The following is a 22,235-nucleotide window of genomic DNA, read 5'->3' as shown; positions in this document are numbered from 1 at the left end:
CTTTGTGACATTGGACGTGCAGTCCCTCTTCACAATTATACCCAATACTATAGGGGTACAGTCAGTATATGATTATTTGCATAGATATAGCACTTATGAAGATGGACATATTGATTTAATATGTTTATAACTGGAAACTATTTTGGAGAATAATGCCTTTACTTATGGAGAAAACATTTATTTGCAATGTGATGGCGTAGCTATGGGCACTTCATATGCCACTAGCTACGCCAAGTTGTTTATGGCATGTTGGGAGGAAGAGAGCTTGTTTAGAATGAGATTATATCTGGAGCATGTGAAATTTTACAGACGTTTCATCGATGACCTCTTCCTTTTGTGGGAGGGTACGTGTACAGAGTTAGAGCTATTTCTGGTTGAACTGAATGGTGAACATGAGTATTTGAATTTCACCATGAATTATTCCCCTACTAAGATAGAATTTCTAGATGTGTATGTTGAAAAACTGAATAATGCACTTATTAATACTGGGGTGCACAGGAAACAATGTCATAGGAATACGTATTTATACAGAAGTAGCATGCACCCCCAGTATGTCTTCAAGAATATCATTAGAGGACAAAGAATGAGGGCCTTTAGGCTTAATGCCTCAGAGGAGGGTTTTAGTCATGAATTACGTACACTGAGAGATAGATTAGTAGATAAGAGGGTATTAGTCCTTCTGAAGTAGATAGGAACCTTGAACGAATTGGTGAGTTGAGGTATGATGCTGCTAAACCTTATTTTTCTCATCGCGTTGAAGTGGCTAATACACCTAGAGAAGTCGCTAATTCTGAAGTTACAAAAGTTCCAATTTTTTTTTACTACTGACGTAAATCCTATTATGAATATTATAAGAAAGAACTGGCGGGTACTGACCACAGATCCCATGGTGAAGGTAGTAGTATGGGAAAACCCCTTATTTATGTTTATAAACAAGCGTAACTTAAAAAGAACATTATGTTACCCTAGAGACAAGGCTAAGCCATTTGTGAGTATGAGAGGCACTAGCTCATGTGGAGGCTGCAATTTCTGCAGTTACTTCGACATTACAGGGATTTTTGTCCATCCGGACACTGGTAAACAGTTTCATTTCAATGTAGAAGCAAATTGTAAGACCCCATATGTCATCTACCTTGCTAAATGTGTGACCTGTGGGTGGTTTTATGTCGGTAAAATGGACAGGTCACTTAAGGATAGAATTAGGGAGCATGTTTATAATATTAAGAGTTAGAACGGCTACCAGCAGTCTGAGCAAGCATGTCATGGCAGCGGGAGATGAACATATTTTTAGATTTTTGGTTGTAGACTTGGTTAAACCCACAGTTAAATAAGGGGATATACGTAACTTGACGGAGAGTAAAGAAGTCAAGTGGATTTTAAGGCACAGAGCAGATCGGGGCATGGGTTTAAATGAAAGGGCTTGCATCAAGCCCATGTTAAAATCTAGGAAATTAACTACAAGGTATACTTGAAAAGTTTTTAATGAATTTCACAGTTTTTGTGTGTATATAATTCTATACATTCTTATATATTTTATATTTTTTGCTGCTTATTCATATACGTATACATTCTTTATGTATAGGTGTATTTAACATGCTATTTTAAAAAGCACCATATTGAATGAAGTTGCACTGTCACTTTAAATTAACATACAGCTAATGCTTAGTATGAATTGATTGGTTCAAGAGGACTATTTCAATGTTTTTAGATCAGTATTTGTTTGATGGTCTGAAGAAGCTCCTATGTGAAAGCGCTTACCAATTGTGAAATAAAAGGATTTTATACTTTTCATGGTGGACCTTTTATACGAATTTCATGGTCTGTGGATTGTTCTGTTTTTGATTCTAAGTTAAATAAGTTTGACAAGGCATTAACAGTTTTGCCTAAATTCACATCTGCATACTTTCCCCCAAGTAAAATAAAATTAAGTACTGAATTGTACAAGAAGAATTCCACTAGAATTTAAGCAAAGAAGGCAGACAACTGTGGAAAAGTAAGCCCCACACTTATGAACATATGAAGTGATGCCTTAAGCAATGCAAGCAAAACTTGATGAAATGCATCTCAGTGCTTACAAAGGAGTGAAATAAAGATAAAAACTGTGCACTACATGGTCACACACTTTACTTAAAAAAGGCACCATACAATCTCAGGAATTTAACCATATCATACTTTCTCCTATTCTGCACTAGCAACTCTTAACAGAGCAGTAAGATGACATTAACAGTAACTTGTTTGAATTTGGTCATAGTAATTTATAAAGAGTACCAAGACACTCATTACTGCATCCAGTATGTTTCCTTTGTTCTCCAAAAACAACAAGAGGTTTACCAGTCCAAACACTCCAAATTTTCTTATTTTAACTGCTACACAGATGCTTAATTACACACCACCACCTCACTCATCACTCAGTGTTCACCAAGTTCATTACGACAACTCACCATAAATCAATGTAAATTAAAAATGTAAACATTTTAAAGAAATATTTTTCTACCTGTACTCAGGAGAAGAACTTCTTTGACGAAGGCTGTTGCTGTCCCTTCTTTCCCTGTCAGAGTTGCACTTTAAAAACAAAAACAGAAAGAAAACAGCAATGTAAACATAGGCAGCAGGTTTATACAAAATCATAAAAAAAAATTCTCTGTTTCTTTTAGCTGAAGAGGCCGATGAAAAACAACTAAAATAATGTGAATACATGTCTGAGAGAAACCTCATGAATCCTTACTGCTCTATATATTTACAATAAAATAAATTATATCAACATAAACTGCAATACATTTAACTAACTTTCAGTGCTCAGTATGTAGACAACCTCTGTACTTAAAACCACAAAATCCATTAATTTCATCAAATTAAAAATGTACAAGCACGGTTACTACAGTGATGGTCTTCTAGAAGTTTACTGATTATTCATATCATACAAAAATATTGAAAAGGACTATAACAGCACATCAGCAACCATAAATGCAGGCGATGTTCATCATAAAACGTACGGTTGTGTACACTTACCATAAATGTAGATGTTACAGTGTATTCACTGTTGCAGTCATTACATTTGGGTAATCTGCCTGCAGGTAGCCTTCAGCCGGCCTGAATATCAAAGTCTTGGGTCCTGCGTCGGATGCTGTCTCTCCTTCCATGACGTCAGGTAGTCAGGGGTATAAAGCATGCAGCCGATGCCATTACATCAGTTTTTCTTGCCCCAGATGTCAGATGCCTCCATATATATAAGGTTACACCTCCAAAAAAAGCAAATACACCAGAAAGCTGTAATACACTAAACAAGAAGAAAGGCATTGCCAAGAGAAGACAGGGGGCTGGAGGGAGGGTAACCAAGACTGCAAGAGTGAATACACTCGAATATCTACATTTATGGTAAGTGTACGCAACTGCACTATGTTCTTCGTGTTTCACTGTTGCAGTCATTCCATCTAGGTAGATTCCCAAAGCTAAGGTAGGGAGGAGGAAGTTAGAGTGCATTATGACCAGCCATTAAGCCCTGCAAAACTGCAGTGGTAAAACCAGCTCTGGATTTAGAAAAAACAGGCAAGTGGTAATGCTTGGTGAAGGTATGTACAGAGCTCCAGTTAGCAGACTCTAGAATGTCCCTGGTAGGGACACCTCTGAGAAAGGTTGTAGAGGTAGATGCAGCCCTGGTGAAATGGGATCTTATCCCCTGTGGGGTAGGTTTTCCATGGTGCTTACAGCAGAAATAAATGCAATGGCCTATCCACTTAGAAATGGTTTGCTTTGAAATGGCCTTCCCCTCTGCTCCTGCAGCAAAGGAAACTAGCAGCTGTTCAGTTTTTCTGAGAGGCTTAGTCCTGTCCAAATAAAATCTAAGTTGTCTGTGCACGTCCAAAGAGTGCAGAATTCGTTCTCCTTTGTTCTGTGGATTAGGAAAAAAGGTTAGCAAATTAATGGACTGATTAAGGGCCACACTGGATACCACCTTAGGCATAAAGGAAGGACTGGTCCTGAGGGACAACCTGTCAGCATAGAAGATGATGAAGGGTTCCACTGCCATGAGGGCCTGTAATTCGGACACTCTTCCTGCTGAAGTGATGGCTAGTAGGAAGGCTGTCTTCCAAGAAAGGAATTTCAACTCTGGAGTTGCAGCTGTCTCAAAAGGAGGTAGAGTGAGCTTTTTTAATACAAAGTTAAGGCCCCAGAATGGAGTAGGGGCTCTCCTGGGTGGTCTTAAAATTTTTGGCCCCTCTGGGGAATTGTTTCAACCAGGGGTGAGAGAAGAGGAGAGGCTCAGTATTATAATGTGCTGAAATGGCTGAGGCATGAACTTTAATTGATGATAAAGAAAGGCCCTTGTGGAGCATCTCTGTTAAGTACTGAATATGCGGTAATCTGGGCACTGTTGTGACCATCCCCAGAGTCTGACTCCAGGAAAGTACAGTTTTGTACCTACCATAAATGTAGATGTCTGATAGGTATGCATCTGCAGTCATCACATATGGGTTTGTCCTGCCTCAGGCAGCCCTTCGGTCGGCCGGATTCCAAAGTCTGGGTCCAGCGTCGGCTGATGTTGCCCTTTCCCCGACGTCAGAGCGCCTGGGGTATAAAAGCATCAGCCGACGCCATCTTCCTCAGTGTTGTTCTTGCCCCAGACGCCAGGTGCCCTCAAAGGAAGGCTAAATTTGGAGAAAAGCAATAAATTCCAAACATGCACAGAAATATATATATGTGTGTGTGTGTGTATGTATATATATATATATATATATATATATATATATATATATATATATATATATATATATATATATATATATATATGTGTGTGTGTATATATATATATATATATATATATATATATATATATATATATGTATATGTATATATATATATATATATATATATATAAAACAAATACACCATAATAGATAACCCCAGCTAGCTAAGAGGGAAAAGTACCCAATAAATACCAAAGAGGGGAAGGAGGGAGGGTAAACCTAACTGCAGATGCATACCTATCGGACATCTACATTTATGGTAGGTACAAAACTGTACTATGTCCTTCAAGGATGCATCTGCAGTCATCACATATGGGTAGAATACCATAGCCAATCTGGGGGTGCAGGATCTATGTAAAGGATGGTGTAGCTAAAATGTCCTGCAGGACTGCCGTAGCAAAGCCTGCTCTGGATCTGGAATATAAAGGTAAATTGTAATGCTTGGAAAATGTATGCACGGAGCTCCATGTAGCAGCTTCTAGAATGTCCTTGGTAGCCACCCCTCTTAAGAAGGCTGTGGAGGTGGCAGTGCTCTGGTGGAATGAGGTCTAATGTTAGCTGGCACAGTTTTTCCATGAAAGGAATAACAAAAACGAATGCAATTACCTATCCATTTTGAAATTGTCTGTTTGGAAATTGCTTTTCCTTGTGCACCAGCAGCATATGCTACCAACAGCTGGTCAGTTTTTCTGTAGCTTTTAGTTCTGTCCAAGTAGTAGCGCAACTGTCTGTGTATGTCCAGGGTGTGCAGAAGTTTCTCCCCTTTGTTTTGTGGATTTGGAAAGAAGGTAGGCAGGTGAATAGCTTGGTTTAATGAGATCCTGGATACCACCTTTGGCATAAATGAAGGATTGGTTCGCAATGAGACTCTGTCCTGATGAAAAATAAGAAATGGCTATACTGCCATGAGGGCCTGCAACTCAGATACTCTTCTTGCTGAGGTTATGGCCAGAAGGAAGGCAGTCTTCCAAGACAGGAACTGTAGTTCCGCAGATGCTGCTGGTTCAAAGGGAGGCAGAGTTAGTTTTTCCAACACGAAGTTAAGGTCCCAAGTAGGCACTGGGGGTTTCCTTGGAGGATTGATGTTTTTAATTCCTCTTAGAAACTGTCTTAGGAGAGGATGAGAAAAGACAGGTGGATCAGTATTGTACTCTGCTGAAATTGCTGAAGCATGAATTTTAATGGAAGAGTAAGACAGGCCATTGTGGAGCATTTCTGCCAAGTATTCCAGGATATGCGCCATGTTCATCACTGTTGCATCTAGGCCCTTTGTGGTGCTCCAAGTGTGAAATCTTTTCCATTTTGCTGAATATGCCTTTCTTGTGGAAGTCCGGCGAGCTTCCATGATGATATCCTTCACTCTCTTGGATAAGTTGTCCTGAGGAGGAGTCAAGGTATTTTCCAGGCTATTAGTTGCACGGTTTTCAGGTTGGAATGTAGAGTTTTGTAATTGTGCTGTGTCAGGAGAAGTGGCTATTGAGGAAGAGGCCATGGTTTCGTGCGTGACATGCTCTTTAACAGTGGGTACCAGTGCTGTCTTGGCCAGTCCGGAGCTATCAGAATCACTTTTGGCTGCTCTGTCCTGATCTTCAGTAAGACCTTGGTCATTAATGGAAGAGGTGGAAATGCATACACTGTTAGAGTTCTCCAGCTGAAAGAGAGGGCGTCCACTTTCCATGCTTGTGGGTGGTATGTCCTTGAGCAGAATTTCTTCAGCTGATGATTGTGGGGGGAGGCAAAAAGATCTATGTCCGGCCTTCCCCATGATAGTGTTATCTGTAGGAAGATGTCTGGGTGCAGCATCCATTCGATGCATCCATGATATTTCTGCTTAAGCTGTCCGCCAGTATATTGTCTTTTCCTGGCACAAACTGGGATTGTAGCTCTATATTGAGTTTCAAGGAAAGTTCCCATAGATTCATTACCAGTCTGCAAAGAGGGTAGGAATGGGTGCCTCCTTGCTTGTTTATGTACCACATAACTGTGGTGTTGTCTGTCCTTATTAGCAGGTGGCCTTGATGCAGAAAGAGTTTGAAGGCCTCGATTGCATGTATCACTGCCAGCATTTCCTTTTGGTTTATGTGCATGCGTAGCTCCCTTTGTGACTTTAGTCCTTGAATACATCTGCCCTCCATGTGTGCTCCCCAACCGTGGTCTGAAGCATCCGTTGTAATGGTTTGGCTGGCTATTGGTTTGCTGCAGGGCAGACCCCTGTTTGACTGGCTTGCTTGAGCCCACCACAGAAATTCCTTTTGGAGGCATGGAATGAGTGGGATCAAAGTTTCTAAGCTGTGACTGTGCTGAGTCCATAAACTCCTTAGGTACCATTGTAGTTTCCTCATATGCAGCCTTGCCTGTGGAATCAGAAGAATGCAAGATGCCATGTAACCCAGGACCTGCAGAATTTTCCTTGCAGTCAGCTGAGTTTGTCTTGTCAGATTCTTGAAGTAATCCGGTAGTTGTCTTTGTTTTTCTTCTGTGAGAAAAGCCATTTGGGTGGTTGTGTCTAGATCCGCACCCAGAAAAGTTATTCTTTGGGATGGAACAAGTCTTGATTTGTGAATGTTGACTGTATATCCCAAGGCCTGCAGTAGGTGGATGGCATAACTCAAGTCCTTTACCAAAGTTTGTTTGCTGTCCGCTTGTATAAGGCAGTCGTCCAGATATGGGTATATTTGAATCCCCTGAAGTCTGCAGTGTGCAATTACTGATGCCAGGCATTTCGTGAATACTCTGGGCACAGTAGATAAGCCAAAGGGCAATGCTGAGAATTAATAATGCTCTGAACCTGCAGGAAATCTTAGGTGTCTTCTGCAACTTTGTCTGACAGGGACATGCAGGTATGCCTCCTTGAGGTCTAGAGTCACCAGCCAAGACCCCTTGCCCAGCATGGGAAGGAGTTGCTGTAGAGTCAGCATTTTGAATTTTGGCACAATGAGATAAGTATTCAGTGCGGACAAGTCGAGAATAGGCCTCCATTGATTTTCTTTTCTTGGAACAAGGAATAGTCTGGAATAAAATCCTTGGCCTTGTTCTGAAAGAGGAACCTTTTCTATAGCTTTCATTTGCATTAAGTTGGAGATTTGTTTCAAAGCCTCTGCCCTTTGATTTGGTGGCAGGTCTGGCATGCCTTTTCTTTTTGGCAATGTGTGAAAATGGAACCTGTATCCTTTGTCTATTATCTGCAGTGTCCATTTGTCTCTTGTAATACTGTGCCAATTTTCTGAGAATAAAGAAAGCTTTCCGCCCAAAGATGCTTCTAATTGAGCCCTGGTTGGCGGAGTCAAAGCAAAGTCATTGAGTCTGTCCTTGTGTAGCAGTTGTAGGTCCTGCACTACCTCTCTGGTTGGGAGGCTACCATTGACGTCCTCTGTAGGAGCCTCTAGCTCGCCCTCTACCTCTGGCACGCCTGTTCTTGCCTCTCTGAAATCTTTCTGTGTCCGGAAAGGACCAATTCTTGGTAGGCCAATTTCTGCTGAATCTTGGTGGTTGGACTTGTAGAAAATCTTTGACTGTTTGCACAGATTTTGCCTTTTCCTCAAATTTCTTTAAGACCTCCAGAGCAGTGGAGCCAAATAACTTTTGCTTCTCCAGTGGAGCATCCAGAAGCTTTGCTTTAACATGGTCTGGCAGAGATTGTTCCTTCAGCCAAGCATGCCTACGTATGACTGCAACTGTTATAGCTGTCCTACATGAAGCTTCCAATGCATCATAACCACACTGCAAGAAATGGTTGCTAACCTGCTGGGAGTTATGTACCAGATCCTGAAGTGATTTGCGATCTAGGGGTTCAGGTGAAGACAGCTTCTTATGCAATTCATCTAATAAATACTCTTGGTACTGTATCATATGAAATTGACAATTTAATGCCCTCATAGAAAGAGTAGCAGAAGTATACACTTTTTTACCCCATCTCTCTAAAGCCCTGGACTCCCTTTCAGAGGGGAGTGGATTTTTAGTAGTGGCAGCTGCAACCCCTTTAGGGCCCTGGGAAATAGTTTCTGGATCAGCAGAATGGGCCTTGTAAAGAAAATGATGCGAGTCCGGGACCCTGTAGTACCTATCGGGTTTGACAGGGGCCGGAGGAAGAGTGTCAGGGGTTATGCTAGACTCAGAGTACACATCATCAATGACATTCAAAACAGGAGGAATAGCCAAAGGTCTATGCTGAGGTAAATGCAGAAAAGTTCTTAATCTTTTCCTTGAATCAGAGAATTCCTGGCCCTGCTATTTGAAATGCTCTCTCATAGTGTGAAGGGTCTCCTCGAAGGATAGTTCTTCAGGAGGGGAGGCCGAGGGGATGGATTCCTCTGCATCAGAATCCTCGTAGGCCGAAAAAACCTCCTCCTGGTAGTCCGAGAGAGCAGAGCCATCAGAGGCCTCCTCTGAGGAGTGGGGATCAGAGAGCTCAACCCTGGGCCTTTTGTCTAGAGGAGGTTGAGAGCACCTGTCCGGATGGGGTTGAGAGCCCCTAATTAAGGAAATAAGGTCCTCTGCTAAAGTTAGAATCTGTGAACTTGTAGAGGGTCCCTGAGGAATAACCCTGGGAGGCATAGCTTTTGTGTGTTTAGCAGCTTTAGCCCTGGTGAATGCCTTTATGGACATGGATGCAGGAGGCCTGGCTGCACCACGTGCTGGTGTAGTTTTGTCTAGAGGAATGGTGTCGGAAGTTTCCAAGACACCAGTTTCTGAAGTAAATTCAATAACGACTCAGCAGGGGCCTCCGGGGCCGAGGTTGTCGGTTGAGCAGTTTCGGGGGTTGGAAGTACCAAGGACTTGGTTTCAGTCGAGACCGAGACACTCGCGGTAGGCCTGGCCGCGGTTTCAGCCGAAACCGCAGCCCGCGTGTGTCGGTCCTTGTCCTTCCGTTTCTTTTTAAATGTGAAGTCGGAGTCTCCGACGGCATATTGTATGAAAAACTAGCCCCAAAAAATTCCTCTGCAAACTCTGCCCGAAGTCTAAGAGTGCGTCGGTTGAAGGAAGCACAGGCTAAACAGGCCGAGACGTCGTGGTCTGGGCCTAGGCAGGGGAGGCAGTAAGAGTGGAAATCCTTATGAGGTATTTGTTTCCCACAAGTTAAGCAATTATTAACTTTATCTGACATTGGCTGAGGCAAGAAAGAGTCCCCAACGGGGTACTTAGCTTTTGAAGTCTTCGGTAGCTGAATTACAGGAGCTGGCCGACTGGCACTTGCGAACTGCTTCTGCTTTGGGCACCACGCGGCAAGAAAGACTCAGGAAGATGGCATCGGCTGACGCTTTTATACCCCAGGCGCTCTGACGTCGGGGAAAGGGCGACATCAGCCAACGCCGGACCCAGACTTTGGAATCCAGCTGACCGAAGGGCTGCCTGAGGCAGGACAACCCATATGTGATGACTGCAGATGCATCCTTGAAGGACATAGCATCTTTTCCACTTTTCAGCATAGGATTTTTCTAGTACTAGGCCTCCTTGCCTCCAGAATGACATCTAGCACCTGCTTACTGAGGGATGCTACTGGAGAGCTCTGGGAATTAGCCAGGCTGCAAGGTTCAGGGTTTGAAGCTGAGGGTGCAGAATCTGGCCCTCCTGCTGGGACAGCAGGGAAGGGGTCTGAGGCAGGTGCCATGGTTCCAACACTGACATACTGCGCAAGAGGCGGTACCAGTGCTGGCGTGGCCAGTCTGGTGCAATCAGTATTGTCCTTTGCTTGCCCGGTTTGATCTTTAGCAGAACTTTTGAGAGGAGAGGCAGAGGGGGAAAGGCATAAACTGAGAGGTTTTCCCAGGTGAAGGGACAGGGCATCCACTTTCCAAACCTGACTGTGGGAGTTCCTTGTGCAAAATTTGTCCAACTGGTAGTTCTGAGGTGAGGCAATCAGGTCTATCTCTGGGTTCCCCCATTTGTTTCTCAAAATGTTGAATATCTTTGGTTCCAGCTTCCACTCGTGTGGGTCCATGAAATTTCTGCTTAGGTCGATTGCCAGTGAATTTAGCTTACCTGGCAGGAATTGAGCTTATAGGTGCACTTGGTAGCTCCAGACTGTGTTCCACAGAGCCATTGCTAGTCTGCAGAGAGGATAACGAGTGGGTTCCCCCTGCTTATGTACCACATAAAAGTGATGTTGTCTGTCTTTACCAATAATTGTCTTGGAAGGATGTGGTCCTTGAAGGCCATCAGGGAATTCTGTACAGCTAACATTTCTTTTTGATTGATATGCAGGTGCATGTGACTCAGGTTCCATTTGCCCTGAATGCACTGACCTGCCAAGTGAGCCCCCCATGCATAGTCTGATGCGTCTGTTAGGGTTTGTGCTGCAGGGGGTAGAGTGAATGGCAGTCCCTTGTTGTGGTAGCAGGCCTCTGCCCACCAAAGGAACACTCTTTATACAAGGAATGATTGAAATCACTGACTCCAGGTCCTGAGAATGTTGACACCATAGGCTTTTTAGATACCACTGTAGTTTCCTCATATGCAGTCTTGCATATGGAATTAGTAGAATGCAAGAGGCCATGAACCTCAGGGCTTGCAGGATTTTCCTTGCAGACAGCTGGGTCTTTGTGGCCAGTAGTTTGAAGTAGGCTGTCAAATGAACTTGTTTCTCTGGCGTGAGGAAGGCCATCTGGGAAGCTGTATTCAAGCTTGCTCCCAGGAATACAATTTGTTGGCAGGGTACAAGATGTAATTTCTTATCGTTTAGCATGTACCCCAGAGAAGTTAGCAATTCCTTTACAAATGCCAGATGATTTAAAATAGTATGCCGTGGCTTTCTGCCTGAATTAGACAATCGTCCAGGTATGGGTATATTTGAATAGTTCTTTGCCTGCAAAATGCAATGACTGGAGCAAGGCACTTTGTGAATACCCTGTGCGCAGTAGATGAGCCAAAGGGCAGTGCAGAGAACTGATGGTGCATGTAGCCTGCTCTGAAGCATAGGTATCTTCTGCAAGATTCCCTTATTGGGATGTGCAGGTAGGCTTCCTTTAAATCCAGTGTTGCCAAACAGGCATTTTGCCTAGCATGGGAAGCAGCTGATGAAGAGTTAGCATCTTGAATTTTGGGATTACCAAAAATGTGTTTAGGATAGACAGGTCCAGGATAGGACACCATGAATTGTCTTTTCTGGGCACCAGGAAAAGTCCTGAATAGAAACCTTACCCCATTCTTCTTCTGGGACAGGTTGAATAGCCATGATGCTTAAAAGAGAGAGAACTTGCTTTTGAGCCTATGCTCACTGGTTTGGGGGTAGATCTGATCAACTGTTTGGGGTTGGTAAAAAGTGGATGTGAAATCTGTATCCTTGGGGAAACTATATTTAAAACCCATTTGTCCTGGGTAATGAGTTCCCAATTTTTTGCATGCAGGGCAATCTTTCCCCCTAAAGGAAGAGTCAGTTGCGCAGGGCTTGGAAAGTTTAAATTTAAGTAACTAAGACGGTTTACCACAGGGGGAGTCTTACTACTCCCTGGTTTGGAAGTGGGAGCCCCACACTGCTTAGGCCTGTGAGTACCTTGGGACTGAAGCCTGGGTGTTCTGCTGGTACTGGGTTTGGTCTGAGAAGGCCTGGAAGAGGCAGGAAAGGACCAATTCTTAGAGGGCCAATGACCACTAAATCTGGGAGGCTGTACTTGCAGGAAATCTTTAACAGTTTGCATAGATTTAGCTTTTTTCTCCATCTTTTTAAATACTTCTTCTGCTTTGTTGCCAAACGTGCGGTCTTTGTTTAAGGGAGCATCAAGTAATTTAGCTTTAACATGATCTGGCAAAGAATGCTCCTTACACCACGCATGCCTTCTAAGTACAGACCCAGTGACAGCAGCCCTGCAAGATGCCACTAATGAATCAAAACCACATTGCAAAGTATGTTTTCCAACTTGTTCAGCAGAATGCATTAAAATCCTGTAATTCTTAATTTTCAGCACAGTCATGAATCAACATCATTTTCTGTTGAAGCAATCCAATAATATGCTGTTGATACTTTAATATATTAAACTGACAGTTTAAGGCCCTAAAGGCCAAAGTTCCCTGGAATCGCTATCAGAGGGGGTAGGGTTTTTGGCAGTACTAGCCTTAATGCCCTTGGGTCCCTGTGAAATCATCTCAGGATCCGCAGTAGGATTTTTAAAGAGGAACTTGAGAGAGTCAGGTACCCTGTAATAACTATCAGGTTTTCTGGGAGCAGGAGGTGAAGCGTCAGGGGCCAGGCTAGATTCCAAGAAAGCATCATCTACAATGTCCAGTACAGGAGGGATAGCTAAAGGCCTGTGTTGAGGCAGGAGTAAGAATTCCCTAAGCCTCTTTTTGGAGTCAGAGTAATCCTGGCTTTCTCAGCGGAAATGCTCCCTAAGAGTATGCAAGGTTTCACCAAAAGAGAAATCCTCTGGAGGGGAAGCAAAGGGAATGGAGTCCTCCGCATCAGAATCCTCTTAGGTAGATAAGAGTAAATCCTAGTCATCAAAGAAAAAGGAAATTTCAGAATCCTGATCAGAAGGAAAAAACAGTCCTAGGTCTCTTACAGGGAGAAGAGTAGCTTCCCCTAATTAGAGCAATAAGGTCTTCAGCCATTCTTATAATTTTTTAGGCATTTATGCAAGTCAGTAGGCCTGAATACACCCTCAGAAGCCGGTGCCTGCACAGCGGCTCCGGACCCATCCAAGGTAGAGACATCCACAGGTTCTACAGTCGAAGAAGCATCTCGCTGCATACCAGACTCAGAATGGGTCTCAGTAGAGGCCTGTGAATCTGAAGTAGCGAGTATCAGGGGCTGTGAAAGCACCTCACTGAGCACCGGTGAACTGGCGACTAGCTTAGGAGAAGCGTTGTCGGCAGCTTTGGACCTAAGCAGTGTCTCTCTGGCTTTTTCTTTGTGTTTTTTCGGAATGTCGGTAGTCGGGTGGCTTACCGAAGCCATTTCTGGATAATTGAACCAAGTACCAAAATATTTAATGCAAAAATGAACCAACGACAAATAGTAGGAGGTTTGAATAAGGCATAAAACTGACAGCGAAGTACGTCATGGTCTGGGCCTAAGCAAGAAATGCAGTACGAATGAAAATCTTTATGGGGTATTTGCTTTCCACAAGAAATACAATTGTTAACTTTTACTGACATCGATTTAGAGCAAGAAAAAGGATCCCCAACGGGGTACATAGCTTAGTTGAAGACTTCAGATCTGAAACTTGAAAACAAAAATTTCAGGAGTCAACCGACCGGCACTTGCAAACTGCTTCTGCTTCGGGCACCGCACGGCAAGAAAGACTGATGTAATGGCATCGACAGCATGCTTTATACCCCTGACTACCTGATGTCATGAAAGATGAGACAGCAACCAACGCAGGACCCAAGACTTTGATAATCAGGCAGACTAAGGGCTACCTGCAGGCAGAAAACCCAAATGTGATGACTGCAACAATGACATAAGAACATCTGATAGTGCATGAAGCCTACTCTGAAGTGTAGGTATTTCCTGCAAGATTCCCTTATTGGAATGTGCAGGTAAGCTTCCTTTGAGTCTAAGGTTGCCAACCAGGCATCTTTGCCTAGCATAGGAAGCAGCTGATGAAGTGTTAGCATTTTGGATTTTGGGATTACTAAAAAGGTGTTTAGAACAAAGAGGTCCAGGACAGGATGCCAGGAGCTGTCTTTTCTGGGTACAAGGAAAAGTCTATAGAGTAAAACCCTTGCCCCCTTTCTTCTGCTGGGACAGGTTGAATATCCCTGATACTTAGAAGAGAAAGAAAGTACAGTTGTGTACACTTACCATAAATGTAGATGTTCGAGTGTATTCACTGTTGCAGTCATTACATTTGGGTAATCCTGCTGGCAGGTTGCCCTCAGTCGGCCTGAATTCCAAAATCCTGGGTCCTGCGTTGGCTGCTGTTGCCCCTTCCCTGACGTCAGGTCATCAGGGGTATAAAAGAAGCAGCCAAAGCCATTTTCTTTAGTTTTTCTTGCCCCAGATGTCAGGTGCCCTCTAAAAGGGTTGGTAAAATTTATATATGTATAATTACATGCACCAGTATAAAATTTACCTTCATCTAGAAGCAAATACACCACATAGGTTGTATAAATCAGAGAAGAAAAGATAGGTTTCATCAGAAGAAAAGGGGGATGGTGGGTGGGTAACCTGGACTGCAACAGTGAATACACTCGAACATCTACATTTATGGTAAGTGTACACAACTGTACTAGGTTCTTCGTGTTTCACTGTTGCAATCATTACATTTGGGTAGAGTCCCAACGCTAAGGTTGGGAGGCTGGAGCTAAACAGCATTAGGAGCAGCTATGAGGCCTTGCAGAACTGCAGTGGCAAAGCCTGCCCTGGATTTAGAGTAGAGTGGCAGATGATAGTGCTTTGTAAAGGTGTGCACTGAACAAAAAGTAGCAGCCTCTAAAATGTCCTTGGTAGGTACTCCCCTGAGAAAGGCTGCTGAAGTGGCTGCAGCTCTGATTGAGTGTGGCCTAATGCCCTTAGGTACTGGCTTGCCATGGTGTACATAGCAGAAACAAATGCAGTGGCCTATCCACTGTGAAGTAGTCTGCTTTGAGATAGCCTTTCCTTGTGATCCTGCAGCATATGTCACTAGTAATTACTCTGTCTTTCTGAAAACCTTGGTTCTGTCCAAGTAGAATTTAAGCTGTCTGTGTACGTCCATAGAATGCAGAATTCTCTCCCCCTTGCTCTGTGGATTTGGGTAAAAGGTTGGTAGGTGAATAGTTTGGATGAGAGCCACACTGGACACCACCTTAGACATGAATGTTGGGTTTGTCCTCAGACAGACCCTGTCTGAATAAAAAATGATAAAAAGTTCCACAGCCATGAGTGCCTGTAGCTCTGAAACTCGTCTTGCAGAAGTTATTGCTAGGAGCAGAGCTGTTTTCCAAGATAAAAACTTTTTATCAGCAGTAGCAGCTGGCTCAAAAGGAGGCAGGGTGAGTTTTTCCAAGACATAATTGAGGTCCCATGCAGGCAATGGCGATCTCCTTGGAGGTCTTAAATTTTTGGCTCCTCTGAGGTACTGTTTTAATAAGGGATGAGAAAAGATTGGTGGCTCTACATTGTAATGAGCCGAAATGGCAGATGCATGAATTTTAATAGATGAAAAAGATAAGTCTTTATCCAGCATCTCAGTTAAGTATTGCAAAATCTGAGGAATATTTGGCACAGCTATATCAGTTCCTTGTGCCTGGTTCCAAGCACAGAATCTCTTCCATTTTCCAGCTTAAGATTTTCTAGTACTAGGCCTTCTGGCTTCTAAAATGACATCCATTCACAGCTTTACTGAGAGGTGTGTTTTGTATGACTACATTATTCGCCATGCTGTCAGGTTTAAAGTTCTGAGTTGGCTGTGCAGGATCTGACTGTTTTTCTGGGACAGTAGATGAGGTATTTGAGATAAGGTCCAAGCTGGTCATTGAGACAAGCTTCTTAGTATTGGATACCAGTAATGGCGGGGCCAGTCTGGGGCAATCAGTATCATCTTTGGCTTTTCCTGTCTGACCTTTAGGAGTACCTTGGGGAGGAGAGGCAGAGGAGGAAATGCATATACTGATAAGTTTTTCCAGCTGAAAGATAGGGCGTCCACTTTCTATGCTTGTCTGTGATAAAATTCTTGTGCAGAATCTTTTTAGTTGGTAGTAGTGAGGGGAGGCAAATAGATCTGTCAGGGCATCCCCATTTCCTTATCATGCTGAAGACTTGTGGATCCAGCTGCCACGCATGGGGATCCATGAGGTTTCTGCTTAGTTCACCTGCCAGAGTATTTTTCCTTCCTGGCAGAAATTGTGCCTGCAGATGCATTTGTTAAGTCAATGCTGTGTTCCATAAAGTCATGGCTAGTTTGCAAAGGGGGTATGAATGCGTGCCCCCCTGCTTGTTTATATACCACATGACCGTGGTGTTGTCTGTCTTTATCAGTAGTTGTCCTGGATGAAGTAGGTCCTTGAAGGCTGTCAGGGCATTTTAAACTGCTAGCATCTCTTTTTGATTGATATATAGATACATTTGGTTTGAGGTCCATGTGCCCTGAATGCATCTTCCTGCCATGTGGGCCCCCCAGGCATAATCTGATGCATCTGTTAGTTTCTGCCTGGCTGAGGGTAATGTTAATGGCTGTCCCTTGTTTTGCTGACAAGCCTTTGCCCACCATCGAAACTCCTGTTGCAGGCAGGGAATGAGAGTAATCATAGTTTCCAGGCTGTGGCAATGTTGAGTCCAAACACTTTTTAGGTACCACTGAAGTTTCCTCATATGCAGTCTTGCATATGGTATTAGTAAGATGCAGGATGTCATGAAGCCCAAAGCCTGCAGAATTTTTCTTGCAGATAACTGGGCCTTTGTTGCCAACATTTTGAAATAGGTAGTCAGTTGTCTTTGTTTGTCTGGCGTGAGATAAGCCATCTGGGCAGTTGTATTTAAGCCTGCACCCAGGAATATTATCTCTTGAGAGTGTACTAGTTTTAATTTCTTTTCATTGACTGTGTACCCTAGGCATGTAAGAAGTCTTTTCACAAATGCCAGACGCTGTAGAAGAATGTCCTTGTTCTCTGCATGAATTAGACAGTTGTCCAAGTAAGGATAAATCTGTATTCCTCTTTGTCTGCAGAATGCAATTACTGGTGCCAGGCACTTTGTAAAGACCCTGGGCGCAGTAGATAAGCCAAAGGGCAGTGCAGAGAATTGGTAATGCATTGAGCCAGCCTTGAATCTGAGGTATCTTCTGCATATTTGTCTGATTGGGACATGCAGGTATGCCTCTTTTAGGTCTAAAGTCACAAGCCAAGCGTTCTTGCCCAGCATGGGCAGAAGCTGCTGCAAAGTCAACATCTTGAATTTTGGTATATCCAGGAATGTGTTCAAAATACATAGGTCCAGTATTGGCCTCCAGTCCTTGTCCTTTCTGGGTACCAAGAACAGTCGAGTAAAATCCTTGTCCCAACTCTTACTCTGGTACTTGTTGAAAGGCCCCCATGTCCATGAGGGATGAGACTTGTTTTTGTGCCTCTGCCCATTGATTTTTTGGCAGATCTGGCCAGCCGTTTGCCTTTGGCAGGGTATGGAAATGGAACAGATTGCAGCTTCCAGGATGTCCCTGGTAGGGACTCCCTTGAAAAATGCTGTAGAGGTTGATGTATCCCTAGTGGAATGTGTTAAGATCCCCTGAGGGGTAGGTTTCCCATGGTGTTTGTAGCAGAAATGGATGCAGTGTGCTTTCCATTTAGAAATGGTTTGCTTTGAAATGGCCTTGCCATCTGGTCCCTGTAGCAAAGCTGGTCAGCTTTTCTGAAAGGTTTAGTCCTGTCCAGATAGAATCTAAACTGCCTGTGCACAAACAGGGAGTGCAGGATAATTTCCCCTTTATTCTGAGGATTAGGGAAAAAGGTTGGAAAATGAATTGATTGGTTTTAAGCCACACTAGACACCACTTTGAGCATAAATGATGGGTTAGTCCCGAGGAAAACCCTGTCCGCATGGAAGATAATGAAGGGTTCCACAGCCATAAGAGCCTGCAATTCAGACACTCTTCTTGCTGAAGTGATGGCTAGAAGTAAAGCTGTTTTCCAGGAGAGGAATTTTAACTCTGCCGAGGCAGCAGGTTCAATGGGTGGAAGTGTGAGTTCTTCCAATACAAAGTTAAGGTCCTAGGCTGGAGTGGGAGCTCTCCAGGGGGGTCTTAAATTTTTGGCTCCTCTCAGGAACCGTTTGACCACAGGATGAGAGAAGAGGGGTGGGCTCAGTATTATAATGAGCCGAGATGGCATAGGCATGAATCTTAATTGAACAGAAGGATAGGTCTTTGTGGAGCATTTCTGTTAAGTAATCTAGTATATGAGGTAAGCTGGGCACAGTTGTGTCCATTCCTTGAGACTGGCTCCAATAACAGTATCTTTTCCACTTTTCTAAATAGGGTTTTCTAGTACTAGGCCTCCTTGCCTCAAGGATGACATCCAGCACCTGTTTACTGAGGGGTGCTGGTGATGAGTTCACGGGATGAGCCAGGCTGCTAGGTTCAGGGTTTGTAGTTGAGGATGCAAAAGCTGGCCCTCCTGCTGGGACAACAGGGAGGGGGGGGGGTCTAAGGCAGGTGCCATGGTGGCAGTACTGTCAGACTGTGCAAAAGTGGGTACCCTTGCTAGCATGGCCAGTCTGGTGCAATCAGGATTGTCCTTGGCTTCTCCGGTTTGATCTTTAATAGAACCTTCGAGAGGAGGGTCAGAGGAGGAAAGGCATAGATTGTGAGGTTTTCCTATGTGAAGGACAGGGCATCCATTTTCCATGCTTGGTGGTGGAGAGTTCTGGTGCAATATGTGCTCAACTGATAGCTCTGAGGTGAAGCAAAGAGGTCCACCTCTGGTGCCCCCCACCTGTGGATCAGAAGCTTGAATGATTTTGGTTCCAGTTTCCACTCGTGTGGGTCCATTATATTTCTGCTTAAGTCGTCTGCCAGTGAATTTAGTTTGCCTGGCAGGAATTGAGCTTGCAGGTGCACTTGATTGCTCAAGCCTGCGTTTCACAGAGCCATGGCTAACCTGCAGATTGAGTAGGAATGGGATCCCCCCTGCTTGTTTATGTACCATATAACTGTAGTGTTGTCTGCCTTTATCAATAGTCACCCTGGTAGAATAAGGCATTTGAAGGCAGTCAGAGCATTCGGGACAGCTAACACTTCTTTCTGATTGATATGAAGGTGCATTTGCTTTGGGCTCCATTTGACCTGAAAGGATTGTCCTGCCATGTGAGCCCCCCATGCATAGTCCGATACGTCTGTTATTAGGGTTTGGGCGGCAGGGTGTTGAGTGAAAGGGAGTCCTTTGTTGTGGTAGCAGGCCTCTGCCCACCAAAGGAACTCTACCCTTAGGCAAGGAATGATAGGAATCATTGTTTCCAGGTCTTGAGAATGTCGACACCAGAGACTTTTTTCAGTCCCACTGAATTTTCCTCATATGCAGTTTTGCACATGGAAATAGTAGAATGCGAGAGGCCATGAACCCTAGGGCTTGCAGTATTTTTCTTGTAGATAGCTTGGTTTTGGTGCCCAGTAGACTGAAGTAACTTGTCAAATAAATTTGTTTTTCTGGAGTGAGGAATGCCATCTGGGACGTTGTGTTCAAGCTTGCTCCCAGGAATACAATCCATTGGCTGGGTACCAGATGTGATTTCTTTTCGTTGATTGTGTACCCCAGTGAAGTTAGAAGTCTCTGTACAAATGTCAGGTGCTAGAGTAGCAATTCCTGACTGTCCGCCTGAATCAGGCAATCGTCCAAGTATGGGTAAATTTGAATTTTTCTCTGCCTGCAATATGCAATTGCTAGAGCTAGGCATTTTGTGAATACCCTGGGTGCAGTAGATAAGCCAAGGGGATGTGCAGAGAACTGATGGTGCATAAAGCCTGCCCTGAAATGCAGATATTTCCTGCAAGATTCCCTTATGGGGATGTGCAGATAAGCTTCTTTTAAATCCAGGGTGGCGAGACAGGAGTCCTTGGCTAGCATAGGAAGCAGCTGTTGGAGAGTAAGCATTTTGAACCTTAGAACAACCAGGAAGGTGTTTAGAATAGACAGATGCAGGATGATAGAGAGTTTTCTTTTCTGGGTACCAGAAACAGTCTGGAGTAAAAACCTTGCCCCTTTGCTCTGCTGGGACAGGTTAAATAGCCTTGATACTGAGAAGAGAAAGTACTTACTTTTGGGCCTCTGCCCACTGGTTTGGGGGGAGGTCTGGCCATCCGCTTGGGGTTGGCAGTGAGTGGAAGTAGACTCTGTACCCCCATGATACAATGTTCAAGGCCCATATGTCCTGGGTGATGTACTCCCAGTTTTTTTGCATGCAGGGAGGGTTTTCCTCCTAAGGGTGCAAGTACTTGGGAAAGGTTTGGAAGAGTTAAGGATAAGTCATTGCGAGACTTTACCAAAAGAAAGTAGCTTACTACTCCCTGTTTTAGAGGTGGGAGCACACCACTGCTTAGATCTGTGCATACCCTAAGATTGTAATCTTGGTGGTCTGCTGCCCCTGGGCTTGGACTGAGAAGGTCTGGGAGGGACTGGAAAGGAACAGTTTTTAGAAGGCCAATGCCTACTGAATCTAGGTGGCTGTCCTGTAGGAAATCTTTAACAGTTTGCATAGATTTTGCTTTTTCCTCCATCTTTTTGAGGACAACTTCTGCTTTACTGCCAAACAAGCGATCTTGGTTTAATGGTGCATCTAGTAATTTTGCTTTGACATGGTCTGGCAAGATTTGTTCCTTAAGCCAAGCATGCCTTCTAAGAACAGACTCAATGATAGCAGCCCTGCAAGATGCTTCTAAGGCATCAAAACCACATTGCAAAGTGTGTTTTCCAACTTGGTTAGCAGAATGCATTAACTCTTGTAAATCTTTATGTTCTGCACTATCAGGAATCAACATAATTTTCTGTTTAATTAGCTCCATAACATGTTGCTGATACTTTAACATATGAAAAGTACAGTTTTGTACCTACCATAAATGTAGATGTTCGAGTGTAAACACTGCTGCAGTCATTACACTTGGGTTATCCTGCAGTCAGGCGGTCCCCGCAGTCGGCCAGAGTTCCAAAGTCTTGGTCCGGCGTCAGTTGCGGTCGCCTCCTCCCTGACGTCAGTGCGACAGGGGGTATATAAGATGCAGCCAACGCCATTTTCTTCAGTTTTTCTTGCCCCAGATGTCAGGTGCCCCCAAATAGGTAGGCAACACAAATTGCTAGTAAACAATCCAAAAGTAAAGCAAACAACCATTTTTAGTTACCAGCAAATATTCCCCATAGGTAATAAAGGGTAGATGTCTTACGTAAATACTTGAAAGTAAGAGGGGAAGGAGGGAGGGTAACCTGGGCTGCAGCAGTGTTTACACTCGAACATCTACATTTATGGTAGGTACAAAACTGTACTATGTTCATCGTGTTACACTACTGCAGTCATTATACTTGGGTGGAATCCCAAAGCTGAGGTAGGGAGGCTGGATCTATAAAGCATTAGGGATGGCTATAAGGCCCTGCAGTACAGCAGTGGCGAAGCTTGCTCTGGATTTGGAGTATAAAGGCAAATGGTAATGTTTGGTGAAGGTATGCACAGAACTCCATGTTGCAGCTTCCAAAATATCCTTGGTAGGTACTCCTCTGAGGAAGGCAGTTGAAGTGGCTGTTGCCCTGGTGGAGTGAGATCTAATGCTGCTAAGTACAGGTTTCCCATGGTGGGTATAGCAGAAACGTATACAGTGTCCTATCCATTTTGAAATAGTCTGCTTTGAAATAGCTTTTCCCTGTGCTTCTGCAGCATATGCTACCAATAATTGCTCAGATTTTCTGAAAGCTTTGGTTTTGTCCAAGTAGAAGCATAACTGCCTGTGAATGTCCAAAGAATGTAGTAGTCTCTCCCCTTTGTTCTGTGGTTTTGGATAAAAAGTTGGCAAGTGAATAGTTTGGTTTAGAGCCACACTTGATACCACCTTTGGCATAAACGTAGAGTTGGTTCTTAAGAACACCCTGCCCTGGTGGAAG

At 43.8% G+C, this 22,235-nt stretch overlaps 1 protein-coding gene across 1 annotated transcript in view; it reads right to left on the bottom strand.

The window, feature by feature from the left end:
* The window catches only part of CWC22 (CWC22 spliceosome associated protein homolog), a 2,826,743-nt gene that overhangs the window by 1,800,518 nt on the left and 1,003,990 nt on the right, over positions 1 to 22,235 (bottom strand). Inside the window, exon 4 of the mRNA XM_044073714.1 lies at positions 2,495 to 2,562. Coding sequence (XP_043929649.1) covers positions 2,495 to 2,562 — 68 coding nt within the window. The remainder of the gene's footprint in view (positions 1 to 2,494; positions 2,563 to 22,235) is intronic.

This window comes from Protopterus annectens, chromosome 6.part0 (genome assembly GCF_019279795.1).
Source record: "Protopterus annectens isolate FY-2018-M chromosome 6.part0, PAN1.0, whole genome shotgun sequence".
Taxonomy (NCBI): domain Eukaryota; kingdom Metazoa; phylum Chordata; order Ceratodontiformes; family Protopteridae; genus Protopterus; species Protopterus annectens.
This window is presented reverse-complemented; position numbering and strand designations above follow the sequence as displayed.